This window comes from Oncorhynchus gorbuscha, linkage group LG03, assembly GCF_021184085.1.
Source record: "Oncorhynchus gorbuscha isolate QuinsamMale2020 ecotype Even-year linkage group LG03, OgorEven_v1.0, whole genome shotgun sequence".
In the NCBI taxonomy this organism is placed as follows: domain Eukaryota; kingdom Metazoa; phylum Chordata; class Actinopteri; order Salmoniformes; family Salmonidae; genus Oncorhynchus; species Oncorhynchus gorbuscha.
Window position 1 is genome coordinate 74795071 of NC_060175.1, and position 27048 is coordinate 74822118.

The 27048-nt window shown below is 42.5% G+C and overlaps 1 protein-coding gene across 5 annotated transcripts in view; it reads left to right on the top strand.

Annotated features, from left to right (window-relative positions):
• Nucleotides 1-19402, top strand: part of klhl17 (kelch-like family member 17) — a 33269-nt gene extending 13867 nt beyond the window's left edge. For 3 of the 5 annotated variants that reach the window (XM_046343702.1, XM_046343701.1, XM_046343704.1), the window contains 8 exons: nucleotides 3299-3415; nucleotides 3581-3824; nucleotides 7236-7380; nucleotides 10056-10223; nucleotides 10372-10460; nucleotides 14938-15011; nucleotides 15376-15557; nucleotides 16432-19402. In XM_046343702.1, coding sequence (XP_046199658.1) covers nucleotides 3299-3415; nucleotides 3581-3824; nucleotides 7236-7380; nucleotides 10056-10223; nucleotides 10372-10460; nucleotides 14938-15011; nucleotides 15376-15557; nucleotides 16432-16660 — 1248 coding nt within the window. In that variant the 3' untranslated portion in view covers nucleotides 16661-19402. The remainder of the gene's footprint in view (nucleotides 1-3298; nucleotides 3416-3580; nucleotides 3825-7235; nucleotides 7381-10055; nucleotides 10224-10371; nucleotides 10461-14937; nucleotides 15012-15375; nucleotides 15558-16431) is intronic. The other 2 variants (XM_046343703.1, XM_046343705.1) reach the window with 1 other exon arrangement.
• Nucleotides 19403-27048: the final 7646 nt, after the last annotated feature.

Sequence of the window (27048 nt, forward strand, 5' to 3'; positions counted from 1 at the left end):
TGAGGTGTTGAAGTCAATAGTCTGTGTTAGGGTCTGAGTTGGTCTTAGAGGCATACCTAGGTGTGTTTATTAGTGAAAATAAGTTTAGAGAGATGGTGTCAGACATGACAGGTTAGGCTAGGGATCATCAACAAAGATTCAGCCATGGGCCGTTTAAATTAATAAATAATAATAATTTCAAAAAAAAATATATATATATATTGAGTGGATGATCAGAGGGCCGGAACATAATTACAAATAATATGTAGACTGCAAATCGATTGCAAGAAGCCCAGATACTGTATAACATTTAACTAAAATGTTGTCTTTTCAAACCTAGTTTACATTTGTATACAATCACATACAGTGAGCTCCAAAAGTATTGGGGCAGTGACACATTTTTTTGTTTGCTTTGACTGTTCTCCAACACCTTTGGATTTTAAATGATACAATGACTATGAGGTTAAAGACTGTCAGCTTTAATTTGAGGGCATTTTCATCCATTTTCATCCCACAAATGCTGACCTCCCCTGTTATTGTAATGGTGAGAGGTTAGTATGTCTTGGGGGTTTGATATGAAATGCTAACCTCCCCTGTTATTGTAATGGTGAGAGGTTAGCATGCACACATGACTGTAAGTCGCTTTGGATAAAAGCGTCTGCTAAATGGCATATATTTTTATATATTATATATATATCTTGGGGGTTTGATATGAAATGCTAACCTCCCCTGTTATTGTAATGGTGAGAGGTTAGCATGTCTTGGGGGTTTGATATGAAATGCTAACCTCCCCTGTTATTGTAATGGTGAGAGGTTAGCATGTCTTGGGGGTTTGATATGAAATGCTAACCTCCCCTGTTATTGTAATGGTGAGAGGTTAGCATGTCTTGGGGGTTTGATATTAAATGCTAACCTCCCCTGTTATTGTAATAGTGAGAGGTTAGCATGTCTTGGAGTTATGCTATTTGTGCGTCTAACTTTCTCACTCATATTTATTCGTGATTAATTCAGGACTATCCGTAATCATGGTAGCATCCTCATTGGTAGAAGTGTTTAGAAACATATTATGTTCTTGTTTTAAGTGACTCCAAAATGAATGTGTTATTTTTTGAATGGTAAATAATGTTATTTACCATTCATTTCTATAAGGCACAAAATAATCTGAAATGCAACAAAAAGGAACAGCAAATGCAGCCAACAAGTTTTTAGAGTCTCAAGCTTGATGTAATCCTTGCGTGCTAGGAATATGGGACCAAATACTAAACTTTTGACTACTTTAATACACACAATTGAATTTGTCCCAGTACTTTTGGTCCCCTAAAATAGGGGAGGGAGACTATTTACAAAAAGTGCTGTCATCTCTAAACGGTTCACCTGATTTGGATGAAAGTCATTGTATCCTTTCAAGTCCTGGAGTACAGAGCCAAAAGGACGACAACACGTTTCACTGTCACAATACTTCTGGAGCTCCACTGTATCTCTCTCTATTATGCGTAACTATACTTTGGAACAGATTCCCCAAATTAAAATCTCTTGGAGTTGATTTGCTGGTGTTTTTAGAGTATTTTATGTCCAACAATGTTTTTTCTTTTGAATTATTATTCTAATATTTTTTGCTCAGAAAACTTGGCAGGACAAATAGTCACCTGGGCCACCAGTTGGGGAACACCGGGTTAGGACATGTGACAGCTGTGACAGCACCAGCTGTTAGGCGGGGGCTATAAAATGTTTTTCTCCCTGACCAGAACACCACACTATCCTCTTTCATTCACTTGTCTTGAGTGAGCTGATCAGAACTCTACACTACACTCTTTCATTCCCTACCATCTTAATGTTACTCACCTGTCTCTCTTGGGAGTGCACCAAGAGATGACAACACCTCACAGCTTATGCTTGGGAAATGAATGACCTGAACTTAACAAAATCAAACCGTTTTGATAGGGTAGCCACTAACTCCGAGAGCGATGACGTCACGTTTACCTCCTCACCTCAAACAAACCAATCCGATATGAATAGGCTGGATCCCCTCCGTGAGTGTGAACACAGCACGTCTCTCCCAGGTTGTCAAGTCTCAGAACCGCGCCATTGTGACATTTTACTGGGCACAGTCCATTAGCCAAGAGTAAAATGGCTAGGGGACGTCTGAAACAGAGCTGCGGGGTAGCCAGCTGTGGTGTGCTTCTCTCTCGTTCCCCTCTCTCTCTCGCTCTCGCTCTCTTTAGTTTCATTGCCTTTCTCTCTTTTCGTTCTCTTTTTATTCCTCTCTGCAGCTGTGGTGTGCCCGTCACCGAGCTCTGCAAGCAGGGTAGGATTTATTAACCAACTGCTCTGAGCATCTTTGAGCTCACAGAGCTGTGAAACTCGTGATTTCCTCCTTTTAGATCGAGGGGACTGGCAACTGTTCTGACTGGATCTCCTAGTCATATTCTACTACACATTGTCATCATGACTGATGTACACAGACATTTGTTGTGTAGCTACTGTCTTTTGCTATTTCTCTCACACACTTGTGACAGGTACACTTCACATGTCAGACACACACACACACACACACACACACACACACACACACACACACACACACACACACACACACACACACACACACACACACACACACACACACACACACACACACACACACACATTGTGTCAGTATATGCTACAGTAGCCTATGTGTTATGTTGAGGGGGATACAGGGCAATAATACTCCTAGAGGAACGGAGGCTGTTCATTTTGTGCTATGCTGTACTGTGCTCGACTGTGCTGTGGGGATTGTAGTTCCTGTGGATTAGCCGATGCTCTTCCTCTGAGGCTGCTGCTATTCGACTGATCTCAGCAGCAGCTGGCCACTACGGCCGAGCCCCAGTCTAGGAACAGTGCTAGCCTCTCTGCAATACACACGCACTGAAGCGTACACCCGCGCACTTCATAGTCACGATCTATTATAGCAGGACACACCCTTACCCATAGCTACAGTTATATGGGTACAGAAACGGTATGAACTCCTACTGTAGATTAGATACACCACCACATTGTCTCTCGCTGTGGTGCTGGGATTATGCTTCATAGCCATTTTCATCATGACAATTTGCACATATACAAGCACATATTTACCTCGGCTCATTATAAAAATAGTTGGGAGTGAAATGGACCTTTTTTCAAGTAATTCCAAAATGAACATGCCAAGGTAAATGTGAATGAATTAATGTTTTATTTTTGTGTCATGCAAACTGTTGTGGCCCACATGTGATGAGTGTGTCCCTCTCTCTCTCTCTCTCTCTCTCTCTCTCTCTCTCTCTCTCTTCCCTCTGTTAAGGTATTAGACCTGATCTCCAGTGACAACCTGAACGTACCGTCAGAAGAGGAGGTATACCGGGCCGTGCTGAGCTGGGTCAAACACGACATAGATGGGCGCAGGCAGCACGTACCCTGGGTAAGATATAGACGTGCAGCTGTGTGGTTAAATTGGTGAATCCTGGCGCTTACAACGTCAGGATTGTGGGTGTCCATTGCTGCTGAGGCCACCGTACCAAGATGTATACACACTACTACAAGTCGCTTTGGATAAAAGCGTCTGCCCTTCCCCTTCCCACTCTAGCTGATGAAGTGCGTGCGTCTGCCCCTGCTGCGGAGGGATTTCCTCATGAGCAACGTGGACACGGAGCTGCTGGTGCGCCACCACTCTGAGTGCAAGGACCTGCTCATCGAGGCCCTCAAGTACCATCTTATGCCCGAGCAGAGGGGTGTGCTGAGTAACAGCCGTACCCGGCCGCGCCGCTGCGAGGGTGCCAGCCCCGTGCTCTTCGCCGTCGGTCAGTGTGCCCCCGAGGTTACCCACCAGGGTACATACACTCACTCACTCACACACACACACACACACACACACACACACACAGTGCCTTCAGAAAGTATTCATACCCGTTGACGTAGTCCACATTTTTTGTTACAGCTGGAATTCATAATGGATTAAATATATTTTTTCTCTTAAATTGAAAACATGTTTTTAGAAATTTTAGCAAATGTATTGAAAATGAATTACAGAAATATCTAATTTACATAAGTATTCACACCCCTGAGTCAATACATGTTAGTATCACCTTTGGCAGCGATGACAGCTGTGAGTCTTTCTGGGTAAGTCTTTAAGAGCTTTGCACACCTGGATTGTACAATATTTGCCCATTTATTATTTTGACTTCTTCAAGGTCTGTCAAGTTGGTTGTTGATCATTGCTAGGCAGCCATTTAAGTCAAAACTAACTAGGCCACTCCGGAGCATTCAATGTCATCTTGGTAAGCAACTCCAGTGTATATGTATGTGTTTTAGGTTATTGTCCTGCTGGAAGGTGAATTAATCTCCCAGTGTCTGGTGGAAAGTAGATTCAACCAGGCTGTCCTCAAGGACATTGCCTTTGTTTAGCTTTAATCTTTTTTTTTATCCCAACAATCTTACTACTGATGATAAGCATTCCCATAACATGTTGCAGCCACCACCATGCTTTAAAATATAAATAGTGGTACTCAGTGATGTGTTGTGTTGAATTTGCCCTAAACATAATGTTTTGTATTCAGAACATAAAGTTAATTTATTTGCCACATTTTTTTGAAGTTTTACTTTAGTGCTTTATTGCAAACAGGAATATTTTGGAATATTTGTATTCTGTACAGACTTCCTTCTTTTCACTCTATCATGTATTGTGGAGTAATTACAACGTTTTCCTATCACAGCCATTACACTGTAACTGTTCTAGTCATCATTTGCCTCATGGTGATATCCCTGAGCAGTTTTCTTCCTCTCTGGCAACTTAGTTAGGAAGGGTGCCTGTATCTTTGTAGTGACTGAGTTTATTGATACACAATCCAAAGTGTAATTAATAACTGCACCATGTTCGAAGGGATATTCAATGTCTGCTTTTTTAAAAATCTCCCTATACGTGCCCTTATTTGTGAACCATTGGAAAACCTCCCTGGTCTTTGTGGTTGAATCTGTTTGAAATTCACTGCTCGACTGAGGAACCATCATTTGTAGTCATTTCCAAATTCATGTTAAACACTATTATTGCACACAGAGTGAGTCCATGCAACTCATTATGTGACTTGCTAAGCACATTTTTACGCCTGAACTTATTTAGGCTTGTCATAACAAAGGGGTTGAATATTTATTGACTCAAGACATTTAAGCTTTTCATTTTTTTATACATTTCAAAACATGTGTAAAAACATAATTACACCTTGACATTATGGGGTATTGTGTGTAGGCCAGTGACATACTGGGGTATTGTGTGTAGGCCAGTGACATAATGGGATATTGTGTGTAGGCCAGTGACATTATGGGGTATTGTGTGTAGATCAGTGACATTATGGGCTATTGTGTGTAAATCAGTAACATTATGGCTATTGTGTGTAAATCAGTAACATTATGGGCTATTGTGTGTAAATCAGTAACATTATGGGCTATTGTGTGTAAATCAGTAACATTATGGGCTATTGTGTGTAAATCAGTAACATTGTGGGCTATTGTGTGTAAATCGGTAACATTGTGGGCTATTGTGTGTACATCGGTAACATTGTGGGCTATTGTGTGTACATCGGTAACATTGTGGGCTATTGTGTGTACATCGTAACATTGTGGGCTACATATTGTGTGTACATCGGTAACATTGTGGGCTATTGTGTGTACATCGGTAACATTGTGGGCTATTGTGTGTACATCGGTAACATTGTGGGCTATTGTGTGTACATCGGTAACATTGTGGGCTATTGTGTGTACATCGGTAACATTGTGGGCTATTGTGTGTACATCGGTAACATTGTGGGCTATTGTGTGTACATCGGTAACATTGTGGGCTATTGTGTGTACATCGGTAACATTGTGGGCTATTGTGTGTAAATCGGTAACATTGTGGGCTATTGTGTGTAAATCGGTAACATTGTGGGCTATTGTGTGTAAATCGGTAACATTGTGGGCTATTGTGTGTAAATCGGTAACATTGTGGGCTATTGTGTGTAAATCGGGAGTATTGTGTGTAAATCGGTAACATTGTGGGGTATTGTGTGTAGATCAGTGAAACAAATTCTCAATGTAATACATTCAGGCTGTAACACAACAAAATGTAGAAAAAGTCAAGAGGTGTGAATACCTTCTGAAGGCAACATACACACATACACACATACACACATACACACATACACACATACACACATACACACATACACACATACATACATACATACATACATACATACATACATACATACATACATACATACATACATACATACATACATACATACATACATACATACATACATACATACATACATACATACATACATACATACATACATACATACATACATACATACATACATACAATTTGTAAGTCGCTCTGGATAAGAGCGTCTGCTAAATGACGTAAATGTAAATGTACATACATACATATATACATGCATGCATGCATACGTACATGCATACGTACGTACGTACGTGTATATTATACAAGCCCAACAAATACACATTCTTTAATTTCTGAATCTGTAGAGTGCCATTAGGAAACAGGGATCCTGAGTTTGGCCCTTGGTTAAAAGCTAACTTGCTCACAGATACATAAAACATTACATTTGAAATAGATTGGATGCAGCAATTATTCTAAAGAAGTTTGGCGCTTAACATGTCTATAAATATTAGTGTATTGTTTTAGGGCATTGAACCTGTAAAAAGTCAAATGTTGGCCACTGTGTTTTAATACCCATATATCTATAGATACTTTTGGTCATGTAGTGTATGTGGACACCTGTTCGTCAAACATTGCATGCAACAGAGGACAGACTATTTTTGCACGGCTACACGCTTCAGCACTCGGCGGGCCTGTTCTATGAGCTTGTGTGGCCTACCACTTCACGGCTGAGCCGTTGTTGTTTCTAGACATTTCCAATTCACAATAACATCAATTACAGTTTACCGGGGCAGCTCTAGCACGGCAGAAATTTGACAAACTGACTTGCTGGAAAGGTAGCATCCTATGACGGTGCCACGTTAAAAGTCACTGAGCTCTTCAGTAAGGCCATTCTACTACCAATGGAGATTGCATGGCTGTTTGCTTTATTTTATACACCTGTCCGCAACGGGTGTGGCTGAAATAGCCGAATCCATTCATTTGAAAGTGTGTCCATATACTTTTTTAAAATATATAGTGTATTTAAATGGCCGCTTCAGATATTTAGATGACATTATTTTTTTGTCTGTGTTTTGCCCAGGTGGCGGCAGTCTGTTTGCTATCCACGGTGACTGCGAGGCCTACGACACGCGGACTGACCGATGGCACATGGTGGCATCCATGTCCACTCGGCGGGCACGTGTGGGCGTGGCGGCCATTGGCAACAAGCTGTACGCTGTGGGAGGGTAATAAATGACCTCGTCAGACCATTCTTTTACCTCTATATGGTTTAGATTCGGGTATTAGCTAGCACAACATTAGTTACGGCTTCGATATGGAACCATCCTCAACACTGGAAGAGTACACTCGTGTTAATTATGCTAGATAGCTCGGTTAAGTTTACGTTGACACTTTACATGACTCCCAGTGTCCTAACACGTTATGCCATGGTCATAACCATCATAACAATGTCATAACAGCTGACATAACTTGTCATAACCTGTCATATGGTCATAACACTGTCATGACCCATGTATTTCTACCTGTTGTGACATATATTGTGTTGTTTTTATGGCTGATTATGACACCTACATAAGTGTCAAAACCCACATTTTTTTCAAATTCATTTTTTCCTGCCAAGAAGTTTGTTTTCGTTTATAAGTTTGTCTCTTAAATCCTTTGTTTTTGTTGTATTGAATTATTTACGGTCACGTTTTTTTCATCGTATTTTAAATAACTTGTAGAGAATACACTTTATGACACTGTCAAGAAGCATTATGACCATCATGATCATATAAGCCAGATAGGCCAATCACGTACATGCCCTTATGTCAGTCATCAGTCAAAAAGAAAGTGTCTTGTCCTTCTGAAATCTGCTTGTGCATTCATCCCAGTTATCTGCAACAGAGCATTGGGGTAGGTGATTGTCTGACATCAATGTCTGTGCAATCACAATGCTAATTTAACATGGTCAATTTACTTTAAAAAATATATATAACATATGTTGTGTCAACAGTATGTTTATGGTGTAATGGAATGTTTTGCCTTTTGTGGGTGTCATAACCAGCCATAAAATACAGGTCTACATATGTGTCATGACAGTGTTATGACCATATTATAACAGGTTAAGTTGGTTGTTGAACATTGCTAGGCAGCCATTTTAAGCCAAAACTGTAACTAGGCCACTCCGGAGCATTCAATATTATCTTGGTAAGCAACTCCAGTGTATATGTATGTGTTTTAGGTTATTGTCCTGCTGGAAGGTGAATTAATCTCCCAGTGTCTGGTGGAAAGCAGATTGAACGAGGCTTTCCTCAAGGATATTGCCTTTTCTTAGCTTTATTCTTTTTCTTTTTATCCCAAAAATCTCACTACTGATTATGAGCATTCCCATAACATGATGCAGCCACCACTATGCCTTAAAGTATAGATAGTGGTACTCAGTGATGTGTTGTTAGATTTACCCCAATTATAACATAACGCTTTGTATTCAGGATATAAAGTTAATTTCTTTGCCACATTTTTTGCAGTTTTACTTTAGTGCCTTATTGCAGACAGGATGCATGTTTTGGAGTATATGTGTCAGCTGTTATGACCGTGACCCAACATTTTATGACGCTGGGTGTTAAGTAAAGTGTTATAAAGTTTGCAATCTGTCTGAAAGAGAAACTAGGATTAGGGAAGATACAGTATATTGTAATCCAATTTCTCATTCAAGCAAACACGTTGAATTATTGGCATTTGGTATAATAAGATAAACAGTTAACTGTGGTAGGAGGAACCTGTTGGAAGACTAATATTAGCGGTCCCCTCAAGTGTATTTATGCAAATTCTGACTTTTGAAGCCAAGGCACGTCTTCTCTACCCGGGAGGGAAACAAAACCGGTGCCTTTGTAAATCAAGAGAAAGATTGAACAAAATAGTATCTGATGCACTACTCTCATTGTCTGCAATGGCAACGTTTTATCCAGGTGCTACTGGTGGAAATTAGCTAGATGAGAAACTCCTGCACATCTACCCAGTCAAATAGATAAACAGATAATAAATTAATTCAAATGTATTTTATTTAAAGTTTCTTTATTGTAACTGTTAACACAGTACAGTTGTGAAGACTTGCTTAACAAAGAAACCCTCCTTTTGAGATGAGATTAAAGGAAGAAACCTAAAGCGGAACTAGGCCCCTTATTCACAAAGGGTCTCAGACCAGGAGTGCTGATCTAGGATCAGCCCCCCTCCATCTTATTCTATATGATGAAAAAGCAAAACTGATCCTCGATCAGCACTTCTATTCTGATACCCTTTGTGAATATGTGCCCAGATCTTAGCGACAGAGGATGGGCAACTTTGATGGGGGTGGGGCCACCAAAAAACAGAACTCATCATGAGGGGCCACAGTGGCTTGTGGGTCTGTATATAACATCCATATACCCTGCCCCCACCTTGCGAGCAAAACATTTTAGTGGCCCAACTCTTCACAGGCAAGAGAATGCTATTTAGCAATTTCAGAACTCATTTCATGCAATTCTACTCAATTTGCCAGGGGGCAGAGAGAAAAATGTGCAGTTTTACAGCTAATTTCCTGCAACTCTACACATTTTGCCATAGGGTGGAGCAAATGTTAGCAGTTTTTAATATGATGACTGATAATTAATGGGCCCCACCCTGGTCGGTTATTCGACCATGCTTACTAGTTTAAGTTTCGATAGCTAGACTAACTCTAAAACATGTTTTGCTGACATGGGCTAATTGATTGACTGCTGATGCACAGCCAATTTTCAAAAGGGCACCTTGTGTATTCTATTATTCTAACTCTCAACAGTTGAGACTCTTAAGTTGAGAGTCTGACTGATCCGCGGGTCACCAGTGGCCCACACCTGGTTTCGATACACTTCTCTTTCTGATATACTCTGGTCTCCCTCAGGTATGACGGCACCTCAGATTTGGCCACAGTGGAGTCCTACGACCCTGTCACCAACTCCTGGCAGCCTGAGGTTTCAATGGGGACGCGACGGAGCTGTTTGGGCGTGGCAGTGTTGCACGGCCTCCTGTACGCCGCCGGTGGTTACGACGGAGCTTCCTGTCTCAACAGGTACATAAAAAATATATAGATAATTATGAGCCATGTGTTCAAAATGCTGGACTACTTTTGAGCTTTGTCACAACAGATTCTGACCATCACGGATGCAAATACTGAGATGACATTTGTATATAATGAATAACCCCCTCCACCCCAACAGTGCAGAGCGGTACGACCCTCTCACCAGTACCTGGACCTCCATCGCTGCCATGAGCACCCGAAGGAGATACGTCCGTGTGGCCACTCTAGGTGAGCAAGTGTTGTCCAACTCTTGTGTGATTATGTAATCTATTGAGAAAGGATATACTTACTGTATGTTAGCCTAGAGCAGGGATGGGCAACTGGTGTGCCGTCCCTCTTTTGTAGGGCCGCTGATAATTTTTTTGGGGGGAACTCCGTCTCAATTTACTGTTGACAGTTAGAATAATCAAAAAAATCAAATCAAACTTTATTTGCCATATGCGCCGAATACAACAAGTGTAGACTTGTGAAATGCGTACTTGCAAGCCCTTAACCAACAGTGCAGTTCAAGAAGAAGAAAATATTTACCAAGTAGGCTAAAATAAGTGATCATGGGTACAGGCTAGTTGAGGTAATCTGTACATGTAGGTGCGGCGAAGTGACTATGCATAGGTAACAAACAAACAGCGAGTAGCAGCAGTGTACAAGAGAGGGGGGTCAATGTAAATTGTCCTGTGGCGATTTTTATGAATTGTTCAGCAGTCTAATTGCTTGGTGGTAGAAGCTGTTGAGGAGCCTTTTGGTGCGAGACTTGGCGCTCCGTTACTGCTTGCCGTGCGCTAGCAGAGAAAACAGTCTATAACTTGGGTGACTGGAGTGTCTGACAATTTTATGTGCTTTCCTCTGACACAGCCAATTATATAGGTCCTGTATGGCAGAAAGCTTGGCCCCAGTGATGTACTGGGCAGTTCGCACTACCCTCTGTAGCGCCTTACGGTAAGTTGCTGAGCAGTTGCCATACCAGGCGGTGATGCAACCGGTCAGGATGCTCTCGTTGGTGCAGCTGTAGAACCTTTTGAGGATCTGGGGGCCCATGCCAAATCTTTTCAGTCTCCTGAGGGGGAAAAGGTTTTGTTGTGCCCTCTTCACAACTGTCTTGGTATGTTTGAACCATGATAGTTCGTTGGTTATGTGGACACCAAGGAACTTGAACCTCTCGACCCGCTCCACTACAGCCCCGTCGATGTTAATGGGAGCCTGTTCGGCGCACCTTCTCCTGTAGTCCACGATCAGCTCCTTTGTCTTGCTCACATTGAGGGAGAGGTTGTTGTCCTGGCACCACACTGCCAGTTCTCTGACCACCTCCCTATAAGCCGTCTCATCGTTGCCGGTGATCAGGTCTACCACTGTTGTGTCGTCAGGAAACCTAATTATGGTGTTGTAGTCGTGTTTGGCCACGCAGTCGTGGGTGAACAGGGAATACAGGAGGGGACTAAGTACACACTCCTGAGGAGCCCAAGTGTTAAGGATCAGCGTGGGAGACGTATTGTTGCCTACTCTTACCACCTGGGGGTGGCCATCAGGAAATCCAGTTGCAGAGGGAGGTGTTTAGTCCAAGGGTCCTTAGCTTAGCGATGAGCTTTTAGGGCACTATGGTGTTGAACACTGAGCTGTAGTCGATGAACAGCATTCTCGCATCAGTGTTTTGTACAGGTGGGAGAGGGCAGTGTGGAGTGTGATTAAGATCATCTGTGGATTTGATGGGGTGGTATGCAAATTGGAGTTGGTCTAGGGTGTCCGGGAGGATGCTGTTGATGTGAGCCATGACCAGCCTTTCAAAGCACTTCATGGCTACCGAAGTGAGTCCCACGGGCCGTAATCATTTAGGCAGGTTACCTTGGCAAAAGGACTATGGTGGTCTGCTTGAAACATAGGTATTACAGACTCGGTCAGAGAGAAGTTAAAATTGTCAGTGAAGACACTTGACAGTTGGTCCGCGCATGCTTTGAGTACACGTCCTGGTAATCCGCCTGGCCCAGCGGCTTTGTGTTTAACCTTTCTGGCGCAGGCGTTCTGCTAGCGACCCATCTCGACAACATCTGGTGAAATTGCAGAGCGCCAAATTCAAAAATAGTCATAATAAACATTCATAAAATATACAAGTGTTATGCTTAAAGATTCATTTATTGTTAATCCAGCCGCTTTGTCAGATTTCAAAAAGGCTCTACGGCGAAAGCATACCATGCGATTATCTGAGGACAGCGCCCTGCTTACAAAAGCATACAAACATTTTACATCCAAGTAAAGGAATGACAAAATTCAGAAATAGCGATAAAATTAATCACTTACCTTTGAAGATCTTCATATGGTTGCAGTCACAAGAGTCCCAGCTCCACAATAAATGCTTGTTTTGTTCGATAAAGTCCCTCTTTATATCCCAAAACTCTGTTTTTGTTGGCACGTTTTGTTCAGTAATCCACTGGCTCAAAGGCGGTCAAAACATGCAGACAAATACATCCTTATAGTATCGGTAAAGTCCGTCAACATGTCAAACGATGTTTGTATTTAATCCTCAGGTTGTCAATTGTCTAAATAATGGATAATATTTCAACTGGACAATAGCGTATACAATGGAAAGGAAAAACAACGAAGGGGGCGCACCCGGTCACGGGCACAAACCAGCTCTGCATTCTTCCTCAGTCCACTGACAGAAAGGTCTCATTCTTCTTAATTTTTCAGAAAACAAGCCTGAAACAATGTTTTACGACTGTTGCCATCTAATGGAAGCCAAAGGAACTGCAATCTGGGTCCTAACCCATTAGATACTCTATAGGCATTCAATTGAAAATACACACATCAAAAGAATCCCACTTCCTGGATGGATTTTCCTCAGGTTTTCGCCTGCCATATCAGTTCTGTTATACTCACAGACATTATCTTAACAGGTTTGGAAACTTGAGAGTGATTTCTATCCACATCTACCAATTATATGCATATCCTAGCTTCTGGGCCCGAGTAACAGGCAGTTTACTTTGGGCACGCTTCTCATCCAGATGTCGAAATACTGCCCCCAAGCCATAAGAAGTTAAAGGTTTTGTTCACATTGGCTACTGAGAGCGTTATCACACAGTCATCCAGAACAGCTGGTGCTCTCATGCATGCTTCGGTATTGCTTGCCTCGAAGCGAGCATAAAAGGCATTTAGCTCCTCTGCTAGGCTCGCTTCACTGGGCAGCTCGCGTCTGGGTTTCCCTTTGTAGTCCGTAATAGTTTTCAAGCCCTGTCACATCCGACGAGCGTCAGAGCCGGTGTAGTAAGATTCAATCTTAATCGTGTATTGACGCTTTGCTTGTTTGATGGTTTGTCTGAGGGCATAGCGGGATTTCTTATAAGCGCCCGGATTAGTCTCCCGCTCCTTGAAAGTGGCAGCTCTCGCCTTTAGCTCGATGCGGATGTTGCCTGTAATCCATGGCTTCTGGTTGGGATATGTACGTACAGTCACTGTGGGGACGACGTCATCGATGCACTTATTGATGAAGCCAATGACTGAGTTGGTGTATTCCTCAATGCAATTGGCTGAATCCCGGAACATATTGCAGTCTGTGCTAGCAAAACAGTCCTGTAGTGTAGCATCCGCATCATCTGACCACTTCGGTATTGAGTGAGTCACTGATATTTCCTGCTTTAGTTTTTGTTTTTAAGCAGGAATCAGGAGGATAGAATGGTGGTCAGATTTGCCAAATGGAGGGCGGGGGAGAGCTTTGTATGCATCTCTGTGTGTGGAGTAAATGTGGTCTAGGATTTCTTCCCCCTTATTGCACATGTGACATGCTGGTAAAAATTTGGTTAAACTGATTTAAGTTTGCCTGCATTAAAGTCCCCGGCCACTCGGAGCGTCACTTTTGGGAGAGCATTTTCTTTTTTGCTTATAGCCTTATAGAGTTGTTTGAGAGCGGTCTGGTGGTAAATAGACGGCTACGAATAATACAGATGAGAACTCTTTTGGTAGATAGTGTGGGCGACAACTTATCATAAGGTTCTCTACCTCAGACGAGCAATACCTTAAGACTTCTTTAATATTAGACATCAATGGAATATACATGGTGCAATTTTAAAATGTGCTTGTGCATCAGCAGTTCATGTGTTATGTCAATAACTGACAGTCATTCATTTAGCCCATTTCAGCGAACATTTTCAGCGAACATTTTTAGCTGGCTATCTAAACTTTCTGCTTAACTTGTAGTAATCATGGTCGAATTACTGACCGTGGGCCCCCCTATTGATCAAAAGATGTCATGTTAAAAACTGCAAACATTTGTCTCCGCCCCATGGCAAAATGAATAGAATTGTAGGAAATGATCTCTTAAACATCTCTTTGCTGTCTAGAGGGGACCGCTAAAATGTTTTGCTCACGAAGTGGGAAGGGCCCCCCAACTAAATTTCGCTTAGGGGCCCCAAAAGGCTAGGGCCGGGTCTGACTGCATGTATGGGTATGGATGTGGGTACGCAGACCCACGAGCCAATGTGGCCCCTCATGATGAGTTCAAATTTCTTGTGGCCCCCACCCCCATCAAATATGGCCATCCCTGGCCTATTACTCGCTTCCTAGTAAATATGGGCCACATCAAACATATTTTATATTTGCGAGCTGATATGTAGAGTTTTGAGCTTATTGTCACAGCACTCTCACTCTTTGGCGCTCTTTTTCGCTCCCTCCTCCCTCCCTCACTCCCTCCCTCTTTCTTTCCCCCCACCTCTCTCTCTAGATGGCAGTCTGTATGCAGTAGGAGGATATGATAGCTCCTCACACCTAGCAACAGTGGAAAAATATGAACCACAGGTAATAAACAAACAAACAGACAGATCTCTATCAATATGCACATTAAGACATTGGGCCAGTTTCCTGGACCCAGATTAAGCCTATAGAAGAATCTCAACTAGGCATGGTTTTCAGTAGCTTGGTGAAACGAATTTGATCACTGCGTTCACCATTCAGTTAAGTAGAATGGTGAACATAGTGATCAGGCTTGTTCCACCAGGCTATATTTAAAGTCCATGAGTAGGCTTAATCTGGTTAAAACCGGACCATGAAGCTGAAATTCTGCCCAAATCAAAAAGGAGAAGCTATGTTTTGAGTTCAACCTCAACCAGCACTGATAAGTTGCTCAAAACTGACCAACAACCCTCTGATTGGTTCGGAACAGAGTAACGCATGGACAGCCATCGCCAATATGCTGAGTCGACGCAGCAGTGCCGGGGTGGCTGTGCTGGAGGGCATGCTCTATGTCGCCGGGGGCAACGATGGCACCAGCTGCCTAAACTCGGTGGAGCGATTCAATCCCAAGACCAATGCCTGGGAGGGCGTGGCGCCCATGAACATCCGCAGGTGGGCACCGCCAGACACGTCACAATTACTACCGATCACCTGTAGCTATAACTAACTGCATAGTCAATGCATGCATAGAGCCTTCTCGCTCCTCATAAATGGCTGGTTTCAGGTTTTCATTCCTTCATTCCAGCCCTTGCTCAGCAAAGTATCTGAGTTTCTGGAGGAACCGGCATACACAATGGGCCTCAGAGACCAGGACTTGATGATTCAAATTAAATTAGTTTCTCACTCACACACAAACATGCACACAATGGGAGATTTGAGCAGGGAACCTGACAACAGTGGATGCTCCCGGCCCTATAAATAAACCATTGCTGTAATCAGTAGAATGGCTCATATTTATCTAGAGCCTGATCTGGTCTCAGCAGAGTCATATTCAATAGGAACCAAATGGAAGCAAAGGAGGGACCTACCTTAGTTTGTACAGAAGAAACACCTTTTTTCACTTTCCGTTACAAAACATTTTGTTGCGTTGTGCACTAATGAATATGCCCAGGCCTCCATTTGCCTCCATTTACACTGCAGTGAGCTCAGTCTTTAGCAACAGGCTAGTCAGGGAAGTTGTTTTGGTTTTCTTTTCTGCCTAGTAGTTAATTGATCAGTTAATGAATGGCCACCAACTGGGTTAAAATACTATCTGAGTTCATTTGAAACACTGTGCTTGATTGAGCTTGCCTGTAGCAATGGAACCAATAGGATGGCAACCCGCTTTTTCCCTATCACCTCTGACCACAGAACAATTCTACATGTTGGATCACTGTTTGTCAACACTCAGCAGGTGATCGCTAACACACCCGCAGCTTTTAGCTGTTAGTCTTTGTGGTGTGCCTGAGCTACTACTGAGTCTGCACGTTGTCCTGTCCTCCCGCAGGAGTACCCACGACCTGGTGGCTATGGACGGCTGGCTGTACGCAGTGGGCGGCAACGACGGCAGCTCCAGCCTCAACTCCATTGAGAAGTACAACCCGCGCAGCAACAAGTGGGTGGCGGCCTCCTGCATGTTCACGCGGCGCAGCAGTGTGGGGGTGGCCGTCCTAGAGCTGCTCAACTTCCCGCCGCCTTCGTCGCCCACACTCTCTGTGTCCTCCACCAGCCTTTGACACGGGGCTAAGCTCTGGCTGACCTCAGCCTCAACCTCGGCCTTGGTTGCCACCGCACAGCCAGGCCCCAGCAAGAGACGCAACTGCTCTGTGTGAAGAGGGAGTGAGAGAATGCATATACTTGAATCAGGTAGCGAGAGGGAGAGTGGAGAAAATGGCTTGAGAGAGAGTGTGAGGGGTACAGTTTGAGGGAGAGTGGAGAGAAGGGCTTGAGAGAGAGTGGGAGGGGTACAGTTTGAGGGAGAGTGGAGAGAAGGGCTTGAGAGAGACTGGGAGGGGTACAGTTAGAGGGAGAGTGGAGAGAAGGGCTTGAGAGACTGGGAGGGGTACAGTTAGAGGGAGAAGAGGTGATGGGAAGAGCGAGTGAGGAAGAGTGAAAGATGGAGAGAGAAACACACAGAGGGGGCTGCTGGATCTGGTCTCTTTCCCTGAAGTCTCACTGTATTACCTTAAAGATACCAGCTTCTAGTCTATTGAAGAACACAGGAGAGTTTTCCTCAGATAAAGAGGTTGGGAAAAAAACACCATTTGCAATCCACTACTGTCTCTGAACCGATTTTAACTTAGGAATGTAGCTATGGTTCTGATTCTGCCATGCATGTTTACTGACATTGTGTCCTGGCAGGCAGGAATAAAAATGAGTAGTGCAGCTGTATGTGTCACACTAGGTGGCATTAACGGGCAATGTTGTTTACCGTCCTACCCTACGGACGAGCCTTGTGTAATAGAGTGTTGCCCCTAGACATTTTCCAGCATTTCCCCTTAAATGGTTAAGGTTAGTATTGAGGAGGGAAAGCTGATCCTAGATCTGTACCTAAGGAAAACTTCAACCAACCAGCTGGAGAAGAAGGAAAAAAAGAATGTAGCTATTGATTCGAGGTCTATCGTTACTCTAAACTATACATTTGTTTAAAAAATATATAAGAACAGATAATATGATGTTGAATTATTTATTAAATGTAAAAAATATATATATATATATATATATATAGCTAATATATTCCGACAATTTCAAAGATGCTTTGTGAAAAGCTAATGGACCACTGCTACGACTCGAGTGCCGTATTATTTTTACTTTGTTGTGTTAACGTCGTGCATATCATTGATGGAAGTGTGTCCGAGAGGATGTCAAAAGTGGGAAGTTGTTCAGTTTGAGCGTTGAGTATATCAGAGTGAAGGATTGATAAGGATTTTTTTTTTTTACGTATTCATAAAGTGTCCCAGGGTAGGAATGCTGATCTAGGTTCCCCCTTATTCATAATGATTTAAAAGGATAAACTGATCCTAGATCAGCATTCCTACTCTGAGACACTTTTTGAAGACGGGCAGAGGTCAACTGAAATATCTTTATTATTTGTAAAGGACAACAGTTAAAAGAAAGAGGTTTATTTTGTTCATGCAGTGTTTATTCTTTTGCCGGTTGGTACCTTGACTGAAAATGTTAAATATTTTTCAAAAGTAGCCTTGTCACTGCCACATGTATTTCACAACCGATGTCATTAGTAGTTATGGCAACTGATGTCCAATACGGTTGTATGGAAGGCTATGGTATGCAAGCTTGCTTGTCCGCTAGCTAATTAGAAGACCCCAATCCATTGTATAGATCATTATCATTCATAAACACATAGTGGTATCACGATCATGACAGCTTTGAAATGGCTAAAGAGCAGAAGGGTCAAGTAATGTGTAGGCAAATTAACACAACACTAATCTTAATACTTAAGACTAGCTGCGGCAATGTCAATGTGGAAACATTTATGGTGCTTTCATTTTGTGTTACTTACTCATCATTTTGTACTTTCACTCATCATACCACTTCCTGTATTGTTGAAAAGGATCCAAAGTTACCACAGCAATGTTTACGTAGTAAACGTGTGACAACATGTAGTATAACTCTAAGCTCTAACGATACTCTGGAACACGTCTATCAGATAATACCATTCTTTGGAAGTTCCACAAAATGGCACACATCAAAGCAAAGGAAATGAAGCTGTTTCTACATACTCAATACTGATACTTTACCTGAGGTTAAAGAGCTGTGTCCGCCACAACATGTCCTAATTTTAGCTTTTGACTCGTCACAGTTAGCTAGGTTCAATAAATAGGCTATGTAGAGCAGTGTGATCAAATGTAAAACTTCTGAGAAGTTATTTATTTTCCTTTTTTCAAAGGATTTTGTTGATCTGGTTTTGTTTTTACCGAACCCCCTCTCCCCCAGTAATGGTGAAGTATTTTGTCCCCAAATCGCAAAAGTGGTTGCAGTGATGTCTTCTGTGACGTTATGGTCAGGTTGTATACAGATTGTTTTAAGAGGTCTTTTTAGCGACCAGAAAAAAAACGTATTTAGCTGGTTGTAATCTGGTATCTAACCAGGCTTCTCTACAACCAGAAAACCTATTTACAACCAGAAAATGATGTCATTATAACATTCCATGCCAAATGTTACACGGTGGGTTCGTGTGAGCTCATAATGTACCATGAGTGACATCTCCACACAAGAACTTGGCCTCCATTTAGTTGAATCAAATGTAACGAAGGAATTGCCCAAATTCTCGGATTGAATGCATTGTCAATGTGACTGTAGCTTTTTTAGTTAACACATTATTGTTCAATGTGACCTGCATCGTTTATTTATATGTTATATTTATCGAGAAAATGTATGGAGAAACGTTGCACTATTGTGAAATGGAGCAATACACTGTATAGAAAATAAATAAAGAGGCTTTCAGGTGTGAGAACCCAGGTTGTTTTTTGGAGTGAGAAATTGTTTGAAATATGTATTTTCAACATCTTTCCCCCCCAAAAATACTACTTTTCAACGTCTTTTCAACATTTTGTGTTCATGGGTTAAGTTCAGTTGAAGGTTGCGTTGCTAACAGCGTGTGTGCGTGTTTGTGTGTGTTGCTATGCCCACTACGGTATCGTTTAGTATCGTCCCAGTATGCTCTCCTTTCACACTGATCTGAGTGGACAGCTGAGCACTCTCACTTTACCCTTCATGACCTCAGTCACATAGTATGCACACCTGTGGCTGCTTTTGCGTGTGCACACAGAGTACACTCACACAAACCTCTACACACACACACTCTCAACATCTACTCAATACACTAACACAGACATTGCAGTGAATATTAACGATAAAGCTTACTGTTAGCCATTAGAAAAACTGGTACACTGCAACGTGTCAGAATTCTGTTGTTAATGAGGTTTCTGCTGTAAAGAGTCAAATGGAAGCCTACTCATGTCTCTTGGGGGCATATAGAGTGGACAGTTTTTAAAGGGTGGGTTAAATGATGTGTCTGCAGTCTGTACAAGTCAATTGCCCTGTAGCCCTCTGTCCCCTGTGGTCCTGTGGGTGTTAATGAGTTTACAGCCTGGCGCACACTCGCAGGCACCGCTATGTAGCCAGTCACACAGTGGAGCAGAGACCGAGACCATCCCCAACCCACCTTTTACCCAGCCCCCTGTCACTGTCACCCACATTCAAATGTCAATCAATCAAATGTATTTATAAAGCCCTTTTTACATCAGCAGATGTCACAAAGCGCTATAGAGAAACCCAGCCTAAAACCACAAACAATACAGATGTAGATGCACAGTGGCTAGGAAAAACTCCCTAGAAAGGCAGGAACCTACAAAGAAACCTAGAGGAAACCGGCTCTGAGGGGGTGGCCAGTCCTCTTCTGGCTGTGCCTGGTGGAGATAAGAGTACATGGCCATTTAAGGCCAGCTTGTTCTTCAAGATATTAAAACGTTCATAATCTGTGGTTGTATAGGGTGCAACAGGTCAGTACCTCAGGAGTAAATGTCAGTTGGTATTTCATTGATGTGCATTTAGGGGTTGAGACAGCCGGTGTGGTAAAGAGAGTCGAAAAACCGCAGTTCCGGGACAAGGTAGCACGTTCGGTGAATAGGTCAGGGTTCCCTAGCCACAAGCAGAACAGTTGAAACTGGAGCAGCACATAGACTATTGCACGTAGAGACTGAGACGGGTGGGTCAGGGGACACTGTGGCCCCATCCGACAATACGCCAGGACAGGGCCAACCAGGCAGGATATAATCCCACTCACTTTGCCAAAGCACAGCCCCCACACCACTAGAGGGATATCAACAAACCACCAACTTACTACCCTGAGACAAGGCTAAGTATAGCCCACTAAGATCTCCTCCACAGAAACAAGCCTGAGGGGGCGCAAAACCGGACAGGAAGATCATGTCTGTGACTCAACCCACTCAAGTGACGCACCCCTCCTAGGGACGACATGGAAGAGCACTAGTAAGCCAGTGACTCAGCCTCCATAGTAGGGACAGAGGCAGAGAATACCAGTGGAGCCTGCCAGGCAGAGACAGCCAGGGTAGTTCGTCGCTCCAGTGCCTTGCCGTTCACCTTCGCACTCCTGGGCCAACCTACACTCAATCATAGGACCTACTGAAGAGATGAGTCTTCAGTAATGACTTAAAGGATGAGACAGAGTCTGCGTCTCTCACATGGATAGGCAGACCATTCCATAAAAATTGAGCTCTATAGGAGAAAGCCCTGCCTCCAGCTGTTTGCTTAGAAATTCGAGGGCCTGCATCTTGTAACCATAGCGTATGTGTAGATTTGTACGGCAGAACCAAATCAGAGCGATCGGTAGGAGAAAGCCCATATAATGCTTTGTAGGTTAGCAGTAAAACCTTGAAATCAGCCCTAGCCTTAATATGAAGCCAGTGTAGGGAGGCTAGCACTGAAGTAATATGATACAATGTTGGGATTCTAGTCTGGATTCTAGCAGCAGTGTTTAGCACTAACTGAAGTTTATTTAGTACTTTATCCGGATAGCCGGAGAGTAGAGCATGACAGCCTAATCTAGAAGTGACAAAGGCATGGATTCATTTTTTGCATCATTTTTGGATAAAAAGGTTACGATTTTTTGCAATGTTATGAAGATGGAAAAAGATGTCCTTGAAATATTCTTGTTCGTCAAAAGAGAGATCGGGGTCCAGAGTAACGCCGAGGTCCTTCACACTTTTATTTGAGACGACTGTCAACCATCCAGATTAATTGTCAGATCCAACAGCAGAACTCTTTGTTTCTTGGGACCTATAACTAGCATCTCTGTTTTGGCTGACTTTAAAAGTAAAACATTTGCCGTCATCCACTTCCTTATGTCTGAAACACAGGCTTCCAGGGTAGCCAATTTTGGGGTTTCATCAAAATGTAGAGCTGTGTGTCATCCACATAGCAGTGAAAGTTGACATTGTGTTTCCAAATGACATCGCCAAGAGGTAGAATATGTAGTGAAAACAAAAGTGTTCCTAAAACAACCTTGAGGAACACCGAAACATACAATTGATTTAGAGGACAAACTATCCACAGAGACTAAATTATATCCTTCCAACAGATCTAAACCAGGCAAGAACTTGTCTGTGTCGACCAGTTCGAGTTTCTAATCTCTCCAAAAGAATGTGGTGATTGCTTTGGGTCAAAAGCAGCACTAAGGTCTAGGAGCACGAGCACAGATGCAGAGCCTTGGTCTGACGCCATCAAAACAACATTTACCACCTTCGTGAGTGCAGTCTTAGTGCTATGATGGGGTCTAAAACCAGACTGAAGTAAATATTGGTTGTTTGATGTTTTCTGAAAAAGATGTGGCAGCATGACTAGGTTTGGGTGGATTAAACCGCTTGAAACAAAATTATGTAAAGTCATTGTGAAATTGGTTGTTGGTTATTTGATACACTACATGATACACTACACTACATAACCAAAAGTATGTGCTCGACGAACATCTCATTCCAAAATCATGGGCATTGATATGGAGTTGGTCCCCCATTTGCTGCAGGATTTCAGGATTTCCAGTAGATGTTGGAACATTGCTGCGGGGACTTGCTTCCATTCAGCCACAAGCATTAGTGAGGCTGGGCACTGATGCTGGGCGATAAAGGCCTGGCTCGCAGTCGGCGTTCCAATTCATCACTAATGTGTTTGATGGGGTTGAGGTCAGGGCTCTGTGCAGGTCAGTCAAGTTCTTCCACACTGATCGACAAACCAATTCTGTTTGGACCTCGCTTTATTCATGGGGGCATTGTCATGCTGAAACAAAAAAGGGCCATCCCAAACTGTTGCCACAAAGTCGGAAGCACAGAATCATCTAGAATGTCATTGTATGCATAAGCGTTAAGATTTCCCTTCCCTGGAACTAATGGGCGTAGCCCGAACCATGAAAAATAGTGCCAAACCCAGACTCGTCTATCGGATGCTGGATGTTGTGATTCATCACAAGCTTTATACCACTCCAGCTGAAGCTTGGCATTGCGCATGGTGATCTTTAGGCTTGTGTCTGGCTGTTTGGCCATGGAAACCATTTCATGAAGCTCCTAACGAACAGTTCTTGTGCTGATGTTGCTTCCAGAGACAGTTTGGAACTTGGTAGTGGGTGTTGCAACCGAGGACAGAAGATTTTTAAACGCTACGCACTTCAGCATTCGGCGGTCCAAGTTTGTGAGCTTGTGTGGCCTGCCACTTCTTGGCTGAGCAGTTGTGGCTCTGAGACATTTTCACTTCACATTAACAGCACTTACAATTGGCCGGGGGCAGCTCCAGCAGGACAGAAATTTGACGAACTGACCTGTTTGAAAGTTGGCATTCTATGACGGTACCACGTTGAATGTCACTGAGCACTTCAGTAAGGCCATTCTCCTGCCAATGTTTGTCTATGGAGATGGCTGTGTGCTCAATTTTATACACCTGTCAGCAAAATGTGGCTGAACTAGCCGAATCCACTCATTTGAAGGGGGGTCCACATACACTATATACGAAAGTATGTTGAATAAGTAATGAGTCATCAATCTCCGAAAACCGATGTAGGAACATGACTGTGTGATCTCGCTATCCGTAGCCGATGTAAGACCTTTAAACAGGTTAACATTCACAAGGCCGCAGGGCCAGACAGATTACCAGGACGCGTACTCAGTGCATGCGCTGACCAGCTGGCAATTGTCTTCACTGACATTGTTTTGTCTTTAACCTCTCCCTGACCCAGGTTGTAATACATACAGTGCCTTGCGAAAGTATTCGGCCCCCTTGAACTTTGCGACCTTTTGCCACATTTCAGGCTTCAAACATAAAGATATAAAACTGTATTTTTTGTGAAGAATCAACAAGTGGGACACAATCATGAAGTGGAGCGACATTTATTGGATATTTCAAACTTTTAAAACAAATCAACATTTTGGACATTTTAGTTTTTTAGGTGTGCCCTCTCTACTCATAATTAACCTTTAATGATGCTTTTAAGAAATTGTGAAAACACTTTTTTCCATGACACCATATGAATAGACTCATCTTTCACACATACACACTGCACAGTCAAGACATCACTTCTGATTATGCTATATACCCGTCAGGTTGGTGGCATCTTACTTATAGAGGAAAGGAGAAAAGGGGATACCTAGTCAGTGCTCCTAATCCTAAAGTAACTAGGCCTAGGTCATAATTAGTCAATAAGGTAAGAGGAGGTGTGGTATATGGCCAATACACCACGGCTACGGGCTGTTGTTAAGTACGACACAATGCAGAGTGCCTTATTGTTATGCTGGTGAATGAGGACCCAAAAGCGACTTAACAGAAACAGAGTCTTTATTCCAGTCTTTAACAAAAACGATAATCCTGGATATTATCTCAGGTAAATACAAAACAGGAAAACTGAAATCCTCTCGTCAGTAGAGAGGAACGACTGGAGACGCGACCACAGACTGCAGGTCGCTTCGGGAAGGCACAGGCCGTAGCTGACATAGACACCTGCTCACACGCAGCATCTGAAGAAGGAAAAACACGACAGGGTGGAACAAGCACACAGAACAGCAAACATCAAACAAGGATCCGACAAGGACAGAAGCGGAAAACAGAGGGAGAAATAGGGACTCTAATCAGAGGGCAAAATAGGGGACAGGTGTGAAAGAGTAAATGAGGTAGTTAAGAGAATGAGGAACAGCTGGGAGCAGGAACGGAACGGAACGGAACGAGAGAGAGAGAGAGAGAGAGAGAGAGAGAGAGAGAGAGAGAGAGAGAGAGAGAGAGAGAGAGAGAGAGAGAGAGAGAGAGAGAGAGAGAGAGAGAGAGAGAGAGAGAGAGAGAGAGAGAGAGAGAGAGAGAGAGAGAGAGAGAGAGAGAGAGAGAGAGAGAGAGAGAGAGAGAGACTAATAAGACCAGCAGGGGGAAACGAATAGAAGGGGAAGCACAGGGACAAGACATGACAATCAATGACAAAACATGACACTTATAGCTATTATAAACTGGTTACCAACGTAATTGGATCAGTAAAAAAAATGTTTTTTGTCATACCCATGGTATACGGTTAAATAAGCCACGGCTTTCAGTCAATCAGCATTCAGCCACGGCAATAAGCCACGGCTTTCAGTCAATCAGCAAACTGGATGGCTTGAACCATCCATTTTATAATAAGTCTTAAAATATGAGATATTGGCCTATCCGCATGGTATATTGATTTTGTTAAATGTTTTCTCTGTTGCTCCTGATGACAATGAAACACCAAGAGAGGAATTCATCTGACAGTTTTTTTTAAATGAAATATTAGCAGTGTTACCATAACACTATACAATATAATTATTGGTTATAACACTTAATATCCGTCATCAAACAGTAGCTTGTGTATATCGACTGGCCTTCCTGCTGAAACTGTAGATTTAATTTAAATATGGAACTCTTTCATATGCAAACAAGTATCAGTCGATGATTAACACTAGAAGCACTGAAGTAGTCATTTTGACGGCATATTAATTTAAAATTGAAATAGGCCTATCTCTGCCATTATTAAAGTCATGCCCCACCTCCGTCCTTGACCTTTCCTAAATAAGTATATTTAACACACTAATGTTGTTAAAATGTTAATATCACAGAATTCCTGCCCCTCATTCACCACTAGTCATTCACCACCAGCCTGTGCAGCCCAACTACACCTAAACTCTATCAAAACTAACTTCACACATATAAAAACAGAGTTAGCCTAAAGACAAGATTAAATTGACAATAGTCTGATGGGTGATAATATTATCAATTGTCAAATTGTAGCCTAAAACAAGAGATGCATGGGCAGCTTGGAATTGACACAAAGGCAAGGAAATGGAGCGCCAAAAAGATACTTTTTCAAATCCTCCGACAGTCACATGCAGGTATGCCGTTGTCTATAAGGTATGGAAAAAAGCCAATTCTGAGGTTTCCAAAACACTTAACCTTTGCCAAATAACTTTTACATTTTAAGAGATGAGTTCTATTTCCAAATATGGCTTCTTACCAGAATAACAACTGTTCTATGCAAAGACTATTAATATAATACAGCTAAAAATATGCTATTTTGTTATTTTGAATACATGTTCTTAGTTCCATAATGTTTCTTAAAACCTGCCATAAAGAAAATGTATTTCTCTTGTGATGGATTTAACACTTGAATTGTGGTGTTTTTGTTTTGTTTTTAGAGAGAGCCTACAGTAACACAAATGAATATACTATTGTGTTCTTAATTGTTCTTCTTTTCTATTCTAATGTTACCCAAGACCTTCGTAAACACAACCAAATGATTATTTTTGCGACGGAATATTAAATGTACTTATTAGACTGTTAGAATGTTGCAGTCAAAATGATGGATGACTGAAAACGGGATGGCTCAAGGCCGGACTTTTCTAGTGTTAAACAGAGAGACACATAGGTAAGAATAAAGCAATGACATAACATTCTGGTCTGCTATACATGGACGATATCTTCTTTTCATAAAATGTAATGTTATATAAAAAATGTCAGTTCATTTTGGGTTTAAAGTGATATTACTGAAAAAAGATGTTTTATGCAGATGTGGGAAAAATGTTTATTCCCTTTTTTTGTAAGCTGTTGATTCATATAGAACAACTACAAGAGACTGACCTCCGTTTTAATATCACATCCTTTGTCGTCACTCTGAAACGTAAGTAATAACGTTGTGCTCAATGTATATGGGGAAATAATAAATACTTCTTTGGGCAACAGGCTCAGACATGTCCCAGTCTGGAAGGTCACTCCTCTCCCCTCTGATTGACACCACCGTCAACCACCACCAATTCAGAGTGACCTGTCTTTTCATGATAGTATTTAAACATTGAAATTAGGCCCATTTGGTTGGTGGAACGAGAGAAATTACACACTTCGCTCTGCCCCCAATTCTTTGTTGTGGAATGGCTTTAACAGAGGGATCCCACGCAGGGTGTGAAATACACACACGTGCGCACACACACACACACTCCCTGACACAACTCAAAGCCCCGCCCCCTGCGCGCACACACTCTCACATACCCACACTGGTCTGCCTATACAATCCTCGCCCTGCCCTCTTCTCTCTCAGTATTCGCCTGACTTC